An 18,700-nucleotide genomic window follows, 5' to 3' on the forward strand; every position below is an offset into this window, starting at 1 on the left:
AATTCACAGAAGAACACCTACTGCTGGATCAGGCACAAGCAGGCTTCAGACCGATGAGAGGAACGGAAACGGTACTGCTTTCAATATGAGACAATCTAAAGGCAAATGTAGACTCGGACAGAAGCACAGCTCTAATACTTCTGGATCTCTCTGCAGCATTTGACACAGTCAACCACAAAATCCTCATCAGGAGATTGGAAGAAATAGGAATCACCGACCTAGCCTTACTATGGATTAAATCCTTCCTAATAAACGGAACAGAAACAATATTGAACCAACCTTTCAAATCCACCTCAAGGGAATCCACCTGTGGTGTGTACCACAAGGATCATCTTTTTCCCCATTGCTTTTCAACTTATACCTGGCTCCACTAATCAAGCTCATTAAAAGACACAGCCTTGCATGATACAACTACGCTAACGACACACAATAGTCTATAAAATACAAGACACACAGGAAACAAACACAACGCTGGAAGGCTGCCTACAAGAACCCTACGCCTGGATGAACTCGAACAACCTCAAACTCAACCCAGCCAAAACAGAACTAATGATCATATCCAAAAGTGGAGAGAACAATCGCTACATCCCATGACCGACGGAACTTGGAACGGAACTTGGAATAGCGTCGGCTTCATTAATGATAGTAAAGATCCTGGGAGTTTTGATGGACAACTAACAAACACTGGAGCCACAAGTAAACGCTATAATCAAGAAATGTTTCTTCCTCCTACACGCATTGAAAAGGATCCTACCATTCCTCTATTTAACCCACAAAACGCTCCCCATCATCGCACTCATCTCCAGAGTAGACTACGCCAACAACCTATACCTAGGAATGCCAGAGCACTGTTAAAGAAACTCAAGCGCATCCAAAACGTTGCGGCCAGACTCCTGCTCAAACTGCCACGAAGAGAACACATTACCCAAGAACTGAAAATGCTACACTGGCTCCCAATAAAACAGCAAATTAAGTTCAAATCAATCTGCATAACACACAGACCAATCCACAGCCAAGGAACAGAGTTCCTAAAAGAGAAAATGAACATCTACCACCCACCATGACCACTCGGATCAAGCAACGACATCTGCCTAGAACCAAACCATACAACAAAAGAAAATCTGGAAAATCATCTTTCTCTCACCTGGCACCAATAACCTGGAATGAGGTACCAAAACCCTTACATAACATAATGGATCATCTTCAATTCAGAAAACTACTAAAAACTTGGCTCTTTGCTCCAGAACCAGAAGGAAACAACTAGGAAGCATATATGTAGCAGAAACAAGAATCCCAGAGAGGGAACCCATCATTCCTAACTTAATATTCCATAACCGGAGGGCGGGCGAGGATGCCATTACCACATACCGCTATCCCACAGAGGAAACATAGGTAGGTTAGGACCTCACATGGGAATTGACAAGGGGGGACCAGGAGGACAGGGGGAGGACGCCATGTCCATATACTGCTAGTCCAGAGAGGAATCATAGGCAGTTAAGGACCACTCACACAGGAATGGGCAGGAAGGGACCAGAATCCTCTAAACTGAACATTGTGAACACCAGGGTGGGAGAACACACCTGCTTCAGCCAAGTACACAAATCACTAAAGTAGCACTGAGGAAAACTGCCACCCCCATCATACCTGCCGACTAAGCAGACAAACTACAATACCAAACTCACAGGGCAACCATAGATGTGGAGCAAAGAAATGGAAATGCAAAGACTAAAAGGTAAGAAAAGAAAACTCTAACCCAACTATGAAACCTCAACTTTCCCCATACACTTCACACAGAAACCCACACAACCACTTCTCCGCACAGCAATCCACCTCACTGCAACAACAGACAAACACAACCCGTATTAACAGCACATGGGAACTAGTACCATCTTGATAACCGCACTCAAGTTCAGCGGAAAGTGCACACCGAAATGAATCTACCAACATGACATCACAGCTCTATCTCCTATTCCCACTACACCCTACTAACCCCTCCCCCCACCCCTCCTTTTCAAATCCTCCAGAGCGCCTGGGGACCACTCCGGTGGTGACTGCGCGGTACAAATACCTTGAACATTAAGTTTAGCTATTGTAGGGGCGTGGCTATGAGAGCCATGTAGGAGGACGCGATCTGGAGGAGCTCCCGAGATCCTGTAATGATCCAGGCAAAAAAGTGCGTAATGATGGGCCGACGACCGCTGAAAATACACATGTCGGTGTGTGAATGATTGGGCCACGCGTGGTGAACTCCTGGATGGTGCAGGAAGAACGGCGGCAGAGATCTGTGCGGAAAAGATAAGGGGCGCCGGAGACGAAAGACACAAAATGGCCGACCAATATCCGGAACAAAGGAAGGAGCAGGCCGCACGGTGACCGAGCGAAAGGGGTGTACTGAGTGCACACTTGTCATTTGTGCGAAATACAGGTCCTCTGGGTCATGTCGAATAGAACGGTGAGGCCGAAGGCGAAACAGCCCACCTTAGACGACCTCGCTAACACGTCCCCGGGTCAAGACAATACCAAGAGCAGGGACAAGCCGCCTGCAAGCGGCATGACGACTTCGGGCGCTAACCAAGAAGTCCTAGCTGCGATTGCGGACCTAAGGGCCGCCTGGGAATCTAAACTCGAACTAGCCGTCACTGAACTGAAAACGGCACTGGACCTCAAGGTCGGAGAGGTGCAGAGGATGTTAATCTACTCCGACAGGATGTCAGGGCCTTGGCGGAGCGCACGGAGTCTCTTGAGAAGGAAGTTAGCCCGAATACTGCGGATTGCGCCTCCCATAAGGCCGAATTGCATGCCCTGATGCAAAGAGTGGGCAACCTGGAGAGCAGAGCGGAGGAGGCGGAAGGACGAGCCCGACGAAACAACATCCGCATCGTGGGCCTGCCGGAGGGATTGGATGGCCAAGATCCCACGGAATTCATTGAATCCATGCTACTGCAAGAGATACCCAGAGGAGCCCTATTCCAAGGATTTGCAGTGGAAAGGGCACATAGAGCTCTAACAAGGAGGCCGCCGCCGGGGAACCCGCCTAAGCCGGTGATAGCCAAAATTCTTAATTACCGAGATCGGGAGAGGATATTGGAACACTTACGTAAGGGAGGAACGATTACATGAGGAGCGGCAAACATCACGGCTTACCTGGACTATACCCTGTCTGTGCAGCGTAGCCGCATGAACTTTGGGACGGTAAAGCGGAGATTGAGAGAGGCGGGCCACAAATATGTTACTGTATCCGGCAAAATTGAAAGTCATTCATAAACACAAAACTGTTTTTTGAGACCCCGGAGGATGCCATGGGTTGGCTCGACACGCAAGGATGTCCCCAGGAGTCAGAAGTTCGGACGGAGAAAGAGCACGGAAGAGATAAGTAATGCACGAAGAAGGTGCCACAAGATGGCGCGGCACGTGCGACTTGAATATAGTCGTTTGCGCAGCCTTCAGTAGAGCAGGTCAGACTATTGCACTAAATGTTACAAGCACTGTAGTTATTATTGAATTAACGGGAGCCTTACAGAGCGGTTCTCTTTACCCCACAACAACTTTAGTTAAGTGGCCATTAGGGCGACTTCACCCTACTGAGCTCTGTGCTTTGTTTGGTGCTTGCAGGGCTAGATGTGGGGGTGCCTGAGTTCCGAGAATTGGAGCTGGGCAGCAGTTGGGGTGTGTGATGTTGGGGAAGGGACGGGTGGGGGGAGGGGAGGGAAGTTGGGAATTTGCCGTGTACATAGTTATGGGGAGTTTGAGCTGTTACGAGAAGCTACAAGCAAAGATGGAGAGCTGTATCTGTATCACGTGGGCAAAGGGGAGTCGCTACACGGAAGGCAAGAAGACACTCCTGAGCCATGGGGGCCTTAAGATCGTATCGTGGAATATCAGGGGACTAAACAGTTACTTAAAGAGAAACAAAGTCATGATGTACTTAAAAAGACAGAAGATTGATATTGCGTTGTTGCAGGAAACACATTTGACCCAGCAAAAATTGGAACTGGTGGGGAAGAAGTGGAGAGGTACTGTAGTAGGCTCTTCGTATTCTACCTACGCTAGGGGAGTGCTAGTCTGGGTGGCACCGCACGTTCCGCTCCAACTTACACAAGAGGTGGTGGACACGGAGGGGAGATTGGTCATATTAAAGGCTTTGGTAGAGAATAGAGAGGTGTGCATTATAAATACGTATGCCCCCAACCAAAACACTGCGACGTATTTTAGAACCCTGTGTACTCATCTGGGCGCGAGTATGGGAGGAGCGGTTATCTGGTTAGCGGATTTCAACTGCGTGCTCAACCCAAAGGCAGACAGATCTGATGGGAAGATTGATAGGCCCACCCCAGCGTCCAGGGTATTGCAGACATTACTATATGACTTTGGGCTGGCGGATGTTTGGAGACTGAAACACCCTAATGAAACACAGTACTCGCACTACTCAGCTCCGCAGCACCTGCACACGAGGCTGGATTACTTTTTTGCCACGCCAGATGTGGTGATAGAGACCACCCAAATAGACTATAGAGCGAGGGTCCTGTCGGACCACTCGCCTCTGGTGCTGAGCTGGCAGTACTTCCGCCCCAGGGCGCGGATACCGACATGGCGCTCCGGGCGGAGGCGCTCCGAGACCCAGTCTTCAGGGAAGATATGGAAAGCCTTTTAGGTGGTATTGCGGGGTGCTGCGATTTTATTCTATGCATTTACCTGTTTGGTCAAAAGGCCTACAGGGTGGGGTCCTAACGGAACTAGAGGAAGCAGAAGAGAAACTGGAGCGCGAAAGCAACAGGGTGGGAGGAGATGAGGAACTTGTACTCGAGTTGCAGCAGAGGTGCGCAGAGCTTTGGGAAAGGCTCTGCAACCTTAACTACAAGAAGTATGTCGAGAGGCAACATGCAGGTGGGGATAAAACTGGCCGCTTGTTGGCGTGGTTATATAAGAGCGAAACCCCCAGTCCCCTGATTAGGACAATAACTAGAGAAGACGGGGAGGTGGTTGACACCCAGGAGGGAGTCAATGAGGCATTCTTGGACTATTATAGAACATTATATGAGGACAGAGGAGAGGACAATCAGGAAGAGATTATAGAAACTCTAAAAGACATGGGGTTACCTAAGATTAGTGATGAAGAAAGGGAGGAGCTGGACGCACCGATTACCTTAGAGGAATTAGAGGAGGTGGTGAAGCAGCTGCCCACCTGCAAGACCCCGGGCGCGGACGGATTCCCTGGCGAGTTTTACAAAACATATAAAGTGGAAGTACTCCCCCCTATGCTAGAGATGCTCAATGAGTCTTTTGAGATGGGTCGGCTACCGGAATCGCTCAGAGAAGCATTAATTGTGCCGCTCCCTAAGCCCAACAAGCCAGGGCATAGCTGCGGCTCCTATAGGCCGTTGTCAATGTTGAACCAGGATAGCAAGATCTTGACGGCGGTCCTGGCCAATAGGCTGCGGAGGGTTATTAGCAAACTGATACACCCGGACCAGACAGGTTATGTCCCCAACAGAAATATAACCCACAACCACAGGCGACTCCACCGGGTGATTGAAGAGGGAAACGGGAGCGAGGGGGAAATGGCAGTGGTATCCCTAGATGCAGTCAAAGCTTTTGACTCGGTGAGGTGGCCATGGTTGCTGGCGGCCCTGGAAGAATACGGGATGGGGCCGGGTTATGTTAGGTGGGCAAAATTACTATACAGTGAACCACTGGCCAGAGTACGCACAGGATCGGTGATATCTGAGAGGTGGCAACTCAGTAGAGGCACCAGGTCCCCGATGTTATACATTCTAGCCCTGGAGCCCCTGGCAGTGTACCTCAGACAACAATATGATATGGTTGGTATTGAGGTAGGGGGAAGAGAAACACCTAATATCCTTGTATGCTGACGATTTACTACTATATTTGAAATATCCGGAAGAAAATCTTCAGTATATTCTAGAGGTTATGGAAAAGTATGCAGAAGTGTCCGGCATAGCGGTAAACCCCCAAAAATCGAGCATGTTCCCATTGGGGAGCTACATAGGAGCCCCTCAGGAACGGTTGCCAGTGTTGTCCGTACCTTGGGCGGCTGATTCCTTCCGCTACCTCGGAATAGATGTGTATCATACGGTGGAGGGGGAACACTTGCATAACACCGAGGTGGCTGTGAAAAAAATCCGAACAAGTATGACGTTTTGGGAGAAGATGCCGCTGGCGATGATGAGCAGGGGGGCGATGCTCAAAATGGTGATCCTGCCCAGGCTGTTACATTTCTTTAGTAATATACCATACTTGATACCCAAAAAGTTTTTTGTCAAACTGAACAGCATGTGCAGGGACTTCCTATGGTATGGCACTCGCAATAGAGTGGCGCTATGGAAGCTACAGAACTTCCATGATAGAGGGGGCATTAAGCTGCCGAATTTTGAGGCCTATTATGTAGCTAGTCAGTTGCAATATGTAACCAAATGGCTCTCTGATGAAGTAACTCCTGAATCTAGGCTGTTTGGGCAGGACTGCACCCCGTTTTACCTAAATGAGATTATCTGGGTGCCTAGACTCAAAATGAAAGAACGCCCGGGTATGCTGTTGCTTGGGTGGAAGATGTGGCACAGAGTATGCCAATTGATGGAGAACCCGTGCCCGTGTTCCCCACAGGTGCCGCTAGTCGCCTTAGCTGGGGAAGACAACCAACTCAGAACGATAATTAGGACCTATTGGGAATCGGTTGGGCTGGTCACATTGGGAGATGTATGGCAAGAAGGGATTATCAAAGATTTCGAAGAACTGGGAGAAGAGACAGGTTTGCATAGAGGCCAATATTTCACGTATCTTAGGCTAGTGCAGACTGTTCGTAAAACCTGGCCAGAGACTGTACTGGCGGAGGAGCCAGACGTCCTAATGGGAACAATATATGACATATCAGAAGGAGGGCACGAGATCTCTAGACTGTACGAGATGGTGATGACCCGGGTGGGGAAGGATTTGACTCATTTGAGGCTGGACTGGGAAGCGGAGGTGGGGGGCACTGATAACCGATGGAATGTGGGAACGTGCTATAGGATACCACAAGAAGGTGTCCAGAAACGCCAGATTACAGCAGATACAGTTATACATAACGGATAGAGCCTATATGACCCCGAAGAGAATATCCAAGTTTGTAAACGCAGGAAGACAAGCATGCCCAAAATGCGATGAGGAAGATGCTGATATGACACACATGTTCTGGTCTTGCCCAGTGATTAAAGCCTTTTGGGGGGAAGTGGCACAGAAACTAGCGGATAAAGGGGTCACGCTCAACATAGATACGGCCTGGGCCTGCCTGTTGGGAGGGTTTCCCAGACCACAGAATACTAAACATCTTGGGAAACTGAGGGACCTGGCATATGTGCTTGCTAAAAGGATTGCCATGGGCTGGAAGCAGAGCCACAAGCCACGGGTTGAGGTATGGTGGCGGGACTTGCAAAAATGGGCGGAGGCTGAAACGGTGGTGTGGCAGGAGGCATGTAGCAAGTGCGGGGAAGAAGTGGGTAACCTGATGGCTTGGAGAATGGTAATAACAGGACTGTTTGGCACAATAGTGGATTCTGCAGCTTCGGACGAAGCAATACCCTGCCACACGCAGCGGATACAGAACGAGAAATGCAAATAAGCTCTTGAGGGAGGGGGGATTTGGGGAGCAGTAACGTGCGTTAATTGATGTTCACGAGTCTGTTGTAAATAATGCTGCAAGTTTGCTTTGTATTGTTTATTTGTTTTCAAAATAAAAAATAAAAAAAAAAAAAGTTTAGCTATTGTAAATTCCCTCACCATGAACATAAACAGTTTTTACAATTTTGCATAGCTTTTGGAGACCAAGGCAGTAAGTGGACTCCTACATAGATTGTTTCAGAAAGATATAAGTGCATGTATTACTAATTGGCAAGTTATGTATATAGTGTTTTTGTGAATTTGTCTTTTACAGGAAGTAACATGTTGATTGGTGATGGCCTAGTTCTGCTTGGCGCTTCGCTCTATGCTGTCTCTAACGTATGTGAGGAGTACATTGTAAAGAATCTGACCAGAGAAGAATTCCTAGGAATGCTGGGCTTGTTTGGTACTTTTGTCAGTGGCATTCAGCTGTAAGTATGTTTGCTATGTATTTCAATTTCAAGATTTGCTTTAGTGTTATCATTTAATTCTGATACCTCTGTAAAAAATAAATTGGCAACATCAAAAAAAATCTTACATGACTGACAGTCTCCCTTCTCATAGTCAATGCATTTTTGTTAACAAAATTCAAAAGGTTTTTCATCTGTTAAATGTTTATCATTGAAGAGCAAACTATGCCGGTTTGTCTTTGCATAAAATGCTATATGTAAATATTGTTGTTTTTACAAAGCATGCACAGGGTTCGAAATTAAGGGGCGCTCAGAGCTATTTAGATCCTGCTTGTAGCATAGGAGAGCCTGGCTAACTTGACAGCAACAGCTACAAGGAGCTACTTTTGGATCCCCCTGCCAAGATGCCGAACAAACAAATCTGTGTGAATTTAACTGTGCGTTTTGGACAATCTATACAACAAATGAGGACACATCTCTATGACATTTAAAGTAAAAGGGGGTTATAAGTGATGGACAAAATTATAGGTTTGCATCTTATGTGGAAGTTAGGTTTGCGGAATGCTAGCCCCTCTTTTACCAGTGGTATCTTGTGGTCACTGGTTAATGCTCGATACCCAGGAGCTGCTTTTAGCTCCTGCTTATCCAATCTTCATTTCAATCATTGCATGCAGTGCAATGTTTCTGTTTTACTAAGGATTTTATTCATACTCCTTAGCGTGCATTTTCAGGAAATGTTTGATTGTGATATGCAACATATTTTGCAAACCACATTAGAAGATGGTATGACTTTCAAACTCTTTTTTTCATCTGAAAGCTCTTTCCCTCAGCATATTGTTTCTACTCTCATTAACTATATCCTCCATGTCCTGATCCTGCTTCCCATTTTCTTGATAAAGTATGGACGATCAGGCCAACTCTTGATTAAAGCTTGAGCTCCTGTACAACTAATGATTCTTCTGCCTACATCTCTACCTCTACTTTCCTTAAATCCTTCTGGCTTGTCTCTGATCTTGTTGTTACTCTAATTATTTCTTGCTCCCATCCTACAGCAGCTCCTTCTGATCCTCTTCTGGTTTCTTTTGTTAAAGATGTCCTTCCTTCCTTCCTGTCTGGTAATTTTATTGAATGTGTCCCTATAATCTGATCATTTCCCTGTTATTTTTTAAAAGGGCCACTATTACTCCTCAAGCCTGTGTTAGATCCATCTGATCAGTCCTACTTTTGGCAAATCGCTCTTCTTCCATCCTTACCTAAACTGTTTGAAGGGAGTGTACATCTAAACATTTTTTTGTACTTGAACACTCATTCACTTGTTTCTCATTTTTGATCTGTTTTTCATTCTGGCTTTTCTGATGAGACTACTCTTTTTAACTGTCTCAGATTCAATTCATCATTCAAGACATCAAAAGCTCTTCTCAAGTTTGGCTCTATTAGATCTGTGTTGTCCTTCACATTGTTAATCATTCTGTTTTTGCTTAAATGTCATCCAGCCATTGTGGTAATTCACCCTTGTTTATCTATTTCTTTCCCTCCACTACAACTTGCAATCTTCCGAAATGCTTGCAATCTTTTTTTTTTTTAAACAAATTCAAATCTCACTTGCCATGGACAAATTATGTTGGTTGTTTACACTTGCTGGTTTCAGTTATGTAACATTTTGTAAAATTCTTCATCTGTGAAGTTTTTCATCTAGTAAAACTACTCCTGCTAATGTGTACACTCTCCCGCTTAAATTATTGCTGCTCACTATACCCTGCTTTGCCAAATTATGTTTCACTACCATTTTGTTCAATCTTGTTCCATCTTGCAGTCTGCTGTTAAAATTGTCTAAAGCAACATCTGCTGCATTTTTTCCTTCCCTTGTTCTTGCAGTCTTCAGAATTGTATTCTATGTATTTACCTGTTTGGTGTTAGGTCTTCTTATTTACATATTATTGTACCATTTGTTATTAATTGTTCAGTGCTTTGGATAAACTAGATATACATAACAAAAAAAAACTATATATATATAATTTACAAAAAGCCTTCAAGTACATATTTCAAATCAGCCACACGTCTTGGGAATTCAACTATTTTGCAGCATTATCTTGCAAAAATATAAAGTAGCATCCTGGCCTAAATATCTTTCCAAAAGAAAATGATTGCTTTTGCCAAATGTGGACAGAGAAAAGAAAGTATGTACCCTTGTTAATGTGTCGTTATTTAATTTTCAAGGTAAAATGTGTTTCTCCACTCCATTGCTTATTGCACAATAATGTCCTTGATTCCATGTTCTTTTTTTTATTTGTCTGGTTTATTTGAAACCTTTACAAAGTTTAAGAAAAACAAAAACCATGAAATAAGAACAATTACAATTTCATAATTTAGATTAATAATCAGTGCAAATTCAAAAGTCCTATATTAAAATATACATTTTGGTCAACTATTAAATAGTAGCATGTAAAAGAAGAAATGTAGATAAATCCATTCAACAAATTCTATCATCATGGAAATCAGTCCTGGCGCCTGCTCATAGATTTTACTTACCTGATGCAGACCATGCTGCTAGTGAGTCCAAGCCAACGTGAGGCCTGGATGGGACTATTTTTCTACAGGGACTATTTTTTACTTGGGCGTGGTTCTAGGGAACTTCTTACCTGGAACTACTTTGGAGGCTATTTAAACCACGCCCTAACAGCACACGCTTCGCTTTATTCTGCATCCAGCAGCGTAACGCTCACCGTGCCTGCAGTCTGCATCCAGTCTTCTGCCACGCCCGCCTCAAACCTGGAGCTCCTAAAACCAAGAGGAAAGAAAAGGACAAGATTAGAAAACGAACTATTTCGAATTCCTCACCTGATTTCGGATCCATCTCGCCTCTGGACCTGGAAGGAACATCATTTCTGTACGCGTCGCATCTCCAGCTACAGCGCTGCACCATACTCACCAGTCCTCGCAGCATCTTTTGAATCGATGCTGCCTCCATCATTTCTTCGCCGAACTCTGGCACCTGAGGGACAAAAAAGAACAAGGTCAGCCGAGAAGACCAACAAATAAAACACTTATCATCATAGACTTACCTGATTACCACCGGAGGCATTATTCGATAACTCTCCACATCCACATGTGCCACACCTGCAAAGGGAGAGAAAACAACACGTTAAACATCGGCAACATTTACCGGACGGCGTCGGGTAATACAGACTCTTACCTGAGCGCAACCAACTGCCACAAGGGGTATCTTCTCACGATCTTAGTTGCAAGACAAGGAAGGAAGGGGGACAAGAGTGAATCATCGGACATATTGAAGTCTATGAACTTGATACTTACCGAACCTTGCCAGGAACCTCAGAGTCAATACTCTCCGGAACTCTCCCACGCCTTCAAACCAGTGAAGTAACTGGCATCAACGCGCCCCTGCAATCCACGCAGGATGGAAAGCTCATCATTTAAAAACATAAGGTGAGGTTCCAAAAAGGGGATATCGGAGGTGACAAGAAGGGAGAACGAGAACAGTGGGAGGGGGCTATCACTCATATCCACGGGTGGCTAAATTCCTTTCTCCACTTTCAGATCAAGCAGACGAGATTAGACGGGCCAGTCCAGACAGTCATCTCGGCACTACGCATCATGTTGGTGGAGACCGCAGCTGTCCGGGTCCGATCCGCGCCCCTGTGGGAACCAGGTGAGCGTAACAAAAGCTTCATGCTACGCGGGCACCAAGCAGCCCTGGAGTCTCGTTTGAGAAATTGCAACACCAAGTCCCAGTCCAAAAGAAATAATTGATGCTCTCCTTTCAGTGAGTATGTCACCATCTCCAGCGCTGCCAACCTCCAAATCCTTCCTACCCAATCGTGTTCCGTGGGCCCCTCCTTTGCCTTCCATTTCTGAGCTATCACCAGAGCCCCCGCCATCACCAAAATCACATATACTTTCCATTGCGCCTTCGTCTGTATCTTGTCTAAGGTACCATCCAGCCCCAACATAAGCAACCCCATGTCTGCGCCCCCAGTGGTTGCAGTGCCCATCATGTCTTGCACCACTTCTCAAATCCTGACCCAAAAAGGAGCCACCTTCGGACAGAGCCACCAAACGTGTCTCCAGGTGCCCTCCTCCCCACACCCCCTCCAACATAAGGCGGTACCGGTTCCGGGCCGATATATTTTAGCTAACCTGTGGGGGGGGGGGGGGGGGGGTGAGGTGCCACTGATACATCAACTTCACCCAGATTTCTTGGAGTTGTAAAGAATTCGTCAGTCTGGGAATCCGCGCCCATAGGGATTGCCATTGCTCCAGAGAAATTGCTTGCCCAGTTTCTTTCTCCCAATTAATCATAAAGCCCCTCTTACCCACCTCTCCCCCTCCTTGAGCAGCCTATGTAGATCCCCCACAGGGTGTCTGTCCCCTGCTTTAGTACATACATATTTCTCGAATTGGGTAAGCTCCCTAGTGGCCGCCCCTTTTATAGCGGGGTGTAGGGCCCAATGTCTTAATTGCATATATCGGAATCGCTTCTTTTCCCCACCCCGAAAGTGTTTTTGCAATTATAGAAGTCCCTCACCTGCCCTCCTTCGTAGAGATCTTTGAGGCACCTACAGCCCCCCTCTTACCACTAATCAAATCCGGATTCGGTCCCCAGCCCATGGGTGAACTGAGGATTAGTAAAAATGGGTGTGAGAGGTGAGGGAAAGGTAGTGAATTTTGATCTATGCACCACTTCATCCCATTGCCTAGCCACCAATTCCTCAATCGCACTGCAGTACATCCTCCTGGGCCTATCCTCCCGAGGCAGCCTCAGAACTCCCTCCAGCCTATGACCCACCACCGCTATATCCATTTCCCTCCACACCTTCCCCCTGTCATCCATCAATCAGTCGCGTAGTATCCTCAACTGCGCTGCCCGGTAATAGTTCACCATATCTGGTTCCCCCAAACCCCCCCTATTTCTAGGCATTTGCATCAGCCTACTCGGAATTCTAGGCTTCCTCGACCCCCATATGTAGGCCTGAGTGAGCTTCCTCCCCTTTCTAAAAAAAAGAGGCTGGCTAAACGTTTTTTTAACATCACAAGGACGATTAAGGAGTTCTTCAGTAGAATCAATTTCATTGAGGGAGTAGAAGCATCTTGTATCTGTATATACATTGAACCCAAATCAACATATAACAAATTACATGGAGGGACTAGACATTTTACAGAGTTAGAAAGTTGCCTTCAATGCATGCCTCATGATAGCATTTGGTATAAATTTGGTGAGACAAAGAACCTTTTTCCAAACCCTTCCCTTTAAATAGTTCAAATAGTCACTCAAATCAAGTAAGCTTATTTGTAAGCCATACAACAATATGGGCTCAATCTTCATCAAATAATAGATTAAAAGTGGAAGTAACGAAAAAATGTACTCAACCTAGCATATAAACATTTTATATGTGATGTCAAGGGTCAAAGCTTTTTTTAGCAAAGAAATCTTCCACATACTAATCGACGATGCATTAGTAGGATTGTATCTCAAATGTTCCAATGGTCCATGAAATAGTTTTGAACTTATGGGCTTTAGAAAATACGACAATTTTGGATTTAAGAGCATTAACTTGCAAGTTATTAGCTAGTGCATATTGAAGTAAAATATTAAATTTGGCATAAAGACCATGAGCCGTCAGAGAATTGGGTAATCAGCAAAAGCAAGCACATGCAGCGTAGACTTGCCTAGTCTCACCAGTGTTCTATTAGAAACATTCCACAAATCGTCAATATCGCTGAGATACAAATTGGTCAAGGTTGATGCCAAGATGCAGCCCTGTTTAATTCCTGTAAAAGTTGCAATAGATCTTGTAAGTGCTCCGTCTTTGGAAATCCTGATCCTAAATGTTGTATTTTGATGTAAAAGAGCCAGAAGTTGTACTAGCTCTAAGGGGATCTTAAACCTCACTAGTTTGTTCTATAGGACAGATCCTATAACAGAATCGAACGCAGCTGACATGTCCAAGGATGCAATGTAAATTTGACCATATCGACTGTTTTACATTGTACAAGAGATGAGTCAGTATGGTGGCATTTAACAGTGCCCATGGTCTTTCTGAAGCCAATCTGAGACCTTGAAAGATTGGCTGACTGCTGCAAACAGTTTCAATTTCCCTAAGAACCAACAGGGCAAATACCTTTGAGGATGCGTCGTGAGAGCTATGGGCCTATAGCTCGCAGCATCTGGGGGGGTTCCCTTTTCTAAAGATGGCAGTTATATGTCATTGTGCCCAGGACCCTGGAATACAATTGAACATAAATATATGATCAAATTTGATTTTCAAGATTGAGGCCCATAATACGATGTCACGCTTCAAAATGGACGAAGGAATACCATCAGGGCCAGAAGCTCTTGATGGATTAGATTTGGATATAGCCCCTCTAATGTCCTCCTCATCCCAAGTACAGTTACCTCGAATACAGGTGCCCACACATGGGTCTGTCACCTTTTTGAGAACATTTTCGGCAATTTGCATTTGGCATTGTAGAACTAAATCCATGCCTACTCAGGTACTGCAGATTCAATAGCACCTTGCAAATTGCTTACAGTTTTATTGACGGTAGACCAGAATTTTCCCATTACATTGCCACAGAAATGTTTTAAAAATACCTGATTTTCTCTATTGTGCATGTCAATCCTTAGGGATTTTATATAATTCTTATGCATTTGGCAGAAGGAGGCTTTACTTTTAGCATATTGCAAATTAGTTCGATTTTGCCTTTTCAGATCTCTAATATTCTTATTCCTAAGGTTTTAGAGGCAGCACCTCTGGCATCAAATTCTTTTTTTATAGGAACTCTCCAATACAGCCACAGTGGATCTGGCAGTCCTCTTTAAGCAGAGCATCACCAGCTCAGTCAAAGTTGCCTCCCTCTCAAAAGAATTCAAGTCTGCATTGTACAAAACCCCTTATTGCTCAACCTCCTTTTTTAATAAACAAGTGAATCTATCAGTTAATTTTTTATTCCATTTCAGCGATAGCCCTGGTTGATCAAAGGATAAAAGGCTCAGTGAAGGATTCATTTCATAAACTGGGATCTCAATTTCAACTTTGAAATCCAAAATCAGATGATCACCAAACCCTGGACCCCATAAATTCACTGCTTCACAATTCCGCTTGAGTACTGTAGACATATAAAAGTAAGCAATCCTTGAGGAAAAGGTGCCTCTGTGCCATGTATATATGGGTTTAGCAAAACTTGTGGCTGCCTTCATCTGTTGAAGATCTCAATGAGAGATAAACTCATCCCAAATGTTGCCTCTTTGTTCACTTGAAGAGGTTAGTGAAAATGACATGGTACTAGAGATATGCTTGGATGCCGCAAAACAATCAGTCACCTCCAAGAATAACAAAACATCGGGGCCATGCAATCATCCACTTTTCTCAATAGATCAGATAGATTCTGATGAAAATGTCCTTGTACATATTTGGCTGGATTCCAGTAGATATTTACAAGCAACAATGCACACTTTCCTCTGGGGACTTATCGCGAACCGCCAATAGATGAATGTACCAACTCAGTAGCTACCTGTAAGTTTATATCGACCGCAACTGCCAGCCCACCACTAGGATGTCCAAGATTAGCTCGGAATTCAGCACTGGTAAAAGTCAGATAGCCTTTAAGATTAAAATGAAAGCAGGTCATTGTCTCCTGAAACATAAGGATTTTATAGATTCAGGATATAGAACCATATATTGAGATTGCACAACCCACATGTATTCCATGAGAGAATGCTAATGGACCGAAATCTAGGGATGCAACAAGCCCTGCTTAATATCAGAGAAAGTCTTTAATGCAGCCTCAACCCAGGACCAGTATTAACCATCTTTTGACAAACCTGACTGCAGAGCCATCATCAAATTGACTAATAGAGAGGAAGAGTTACCTGCATGCACACCCTTCAGTGCCACAGTAGGAGGTTGTGTACAATAAATACACATTTTGTCTCATCTTCCATTGAATCGATAGCATGCAGCTCATACCCCAAGGACTGTAAATCACAATGTTGCTCAAAGATAAGGTGTGCAATTATCTCCAATTGAACGCAGTATAACATGCGATTATTATTGATTTCAGGTAGGGCGATCCACTCAATATCATTAGAATGAGAATGGAGAGATCTAAGTGCCGAAATCAATTTAAATAAGTCCAGCATCTTAGATCTATTCAATCAGAGAAAACCGTTCCTTTTGAGATCAGTTTCCCATCCCGAATACTTAGAACAATACCGCCCCTTATTAGTCAATGTCTGATCTTTTACTGAGGGGGTCACTTTAGTTGTTACAGGAACCGCTGCATACACCAAAGGGAGAGCAGCAATCGGCCCCAATCCACCCAAGGCTGGCACTATTAATGGTGGTGCCGGAGCTGAATGAACAACCGCTTCAGTTGGCAACATCGGCTTTAAGGCCAACCCTTGATGATTTCTTTTGTCGGTACTTGATAAGAAAGCATTTGGTTTGTAGTGACCCCACTGATGTTCTTCGTGGTAGCAAGGATAAAAGCTCAGACTTAGAAAAACAATTGTTGCTTATTTGTGCAAATATGGTATTAGTCTGGATGGCAATCTTCAGCACTGGAATCCTGTCTGCTAAAGGAGGTTGTAACTCTTTAATGTCCCGTTGGAAGTCTTTAGTGGATACCACCCCCTTAGACTTACCCTCCTTTCTTTAGCTCAATATTCATAGTGTTACCTGAGGAATTCAGATCTATGATAGTATCCTCCACAGGCAGATTTCGTAATGATTTAAGTGAGGAATTAAGCCCATGGATTTTTATTGACTCTGTATATTTTTGTTTGTTTTTGTAACCATTGTTTTTCTTAGAATTCATGTTTGCTTTCCTCCCAGCTATACTATCCTCACGCTAAATACTCCTGGAAGACAAAATCACAGATGTAGGTGATTGGGAGAACTTCACTTGAGCCATGTTTGAGGGTGCTTTAACATCTAACTCAAGCATTTTATGATCCTTCATTATGCAATCTATGATGGGTGTCTGGCTATTAGGCTTAGGGATGGCGCCATATCTACCATCGAGCATATAAAACCATCGCTATGCAAAGGTGACATCTACCCCGCAAGCATAATAAAAGACTGCACCGTAGTACTAGCCCCCTTCATTACAGCCTTTATCAATGCATCATTTGCAACTGGCACGGTACCCTTCTCCCTTAAAGAAGCTTGGGTCCGTCCTAGACATGGCACTGAGTCAGCTCTACTCAACTTAAAAAATCAACTGCTTGAAAACATGGACAAGGGCAAGTCTGCACTTCTCCTGCTCCTCGACCTGTCGGCAGCATTCAACTTAGTTGACCACAAGATCCTAGGGAAACACCTCAATGACTCTGCACACTTCTCCCATGAGGCCACCACCTGGATAACATCCTTCCTGGAGGGCCGAGCCATGAGGGTCTTCTCAGACCAGGCATCAGCCATTCCTTCCCCGATTGGATATGGAGTACGACAAGGCTCTTGTACCTCCCCCACACTCTACAACCTTTTCATCTTACTACTATTCAGTGACCTAGAACATTTTGGCGTAACGTTCACCAATTATGCTGACGTTACTCAAATTCTTCTCCCACTAACTGGTGACTACAAACATGACCTCAGAAACTTACAAAACACATACGCTATCATCAAGGATTAGATGGCAGCAAATGGCCTCTGTCTCAATGGGGACAAAACACAAATTGGAAGGGATTGTGTCCTCCGACGTATTCCTTATCTTTGATGATATCCATTGCAGCTTGCTGGCCTCAGAGGGCGCTGCGCGTCGACGTCCTTTGAGTCGGTGTCCCTCGACAGCCTCTGTATCGGTGCCGACGTCGTCATGAGTATAAATAGACTCGCGCAGCGTCCGTTGTACAGTTCCGCTCTTCCGCGCTTCGTGGGCCTCGGAAACAGAACGCTCGGTTCCTTTCTTCAGGAAAAACCTTATTCTTTGAAGATTATTACCTTAAAACGATGGCTTCTTCATCCGAACCATCAACTCCTCGGTCCGGTTTCAAAAAATGACGTGACTGTGGGAAGAAAATGTCATTAACGGATCCTACCAGGATCTGTTCGTGGTGCCTAGGATCGGAGCATCACTGTTCAGAATGCGAGGACTATATGTCCATGACGGCGAAAGCCTTGAAGGAGCGTAAGGGAAAGTTAGTAAGAGGTAAGGACTTTAAAACTTCTACTCCCTCGAAAGTGTCTTCGGCTGAGTCGAGACATTCGTCTCCTCGTCGACAAAAGAAACTTTCCTGTTTAAGGTCTCGAAGCGGTTCTCATCAGTCTTCGCGATCAAAACACTCTAAGAAGAGGTGTTGTAGATCTCCCTCTTCTTCTTACTCTACTTCCCCAGAAAGGGTCACCTGCCCCTCGAAACAGAGATCTCTGACTAAGTGGGAGGAATTCTGTAAAAAAATGCTTGGCGTCTTTGAGAAAGCGGCCTCAACCCTCTCGGAGACGTCTAAAGGTGATACCCTGGGTGAAAGACCTGAAAAATCAAAACGCTGTGAGTTGTTGAACCCGGCGAGAGAAAGTACTCGAACGTCATGAACCTTCGAGTAAAAGCAGTAAGACCGCGTCATTGACTCCGTCGATTCTGCGTCATCAACATCTTTGTCGAAGGGTCATTCGCAT

General features: G+C 44.9%; 1 protein-coding gene across 3 annotated transcripts in view; it reads left to right on the forward strand.

Annotated features, from left to right (window-relative positions):
* Nucleotides 1-18,700, forward strand: part of SLC35F2 (solute carrier family 35 member F2) — a 1,151,438-nt gene that overhangs the window by 864,276 nt on the left and 268,462 nt on the right. For all 3 annotated transcript variants that reach the window (XM_069640625.1, XM_069640624.1, XM_069640623.1), the window contains exon 5: nucleotides 7,928-8,084. In XM_069640625.1, the coding sequence (XP_069496726.1) occupies nucleotides 7,928-8,084 (157 nt within the window). The remainder of the gene's footprint in view (nucleotides 1-7,927; nucleotides 8,085-18,700) is intronic.

Source organism: Ambystoma mexicanum, chromosome 7q (genome assembly GCF_040938575.1).
Source record: "Ambystoma mexicanum isolate Mex_15411 chromosome 7q, UKY_AmexF1_1, whole genome shotgun sequence".
Taxonomy (NCBI): Eukaryota; Metazoa; Chordata; class Amphibia; order Caudata; family Ambystomatidae; genus Ambystoma; species Ambystoma mexicanum.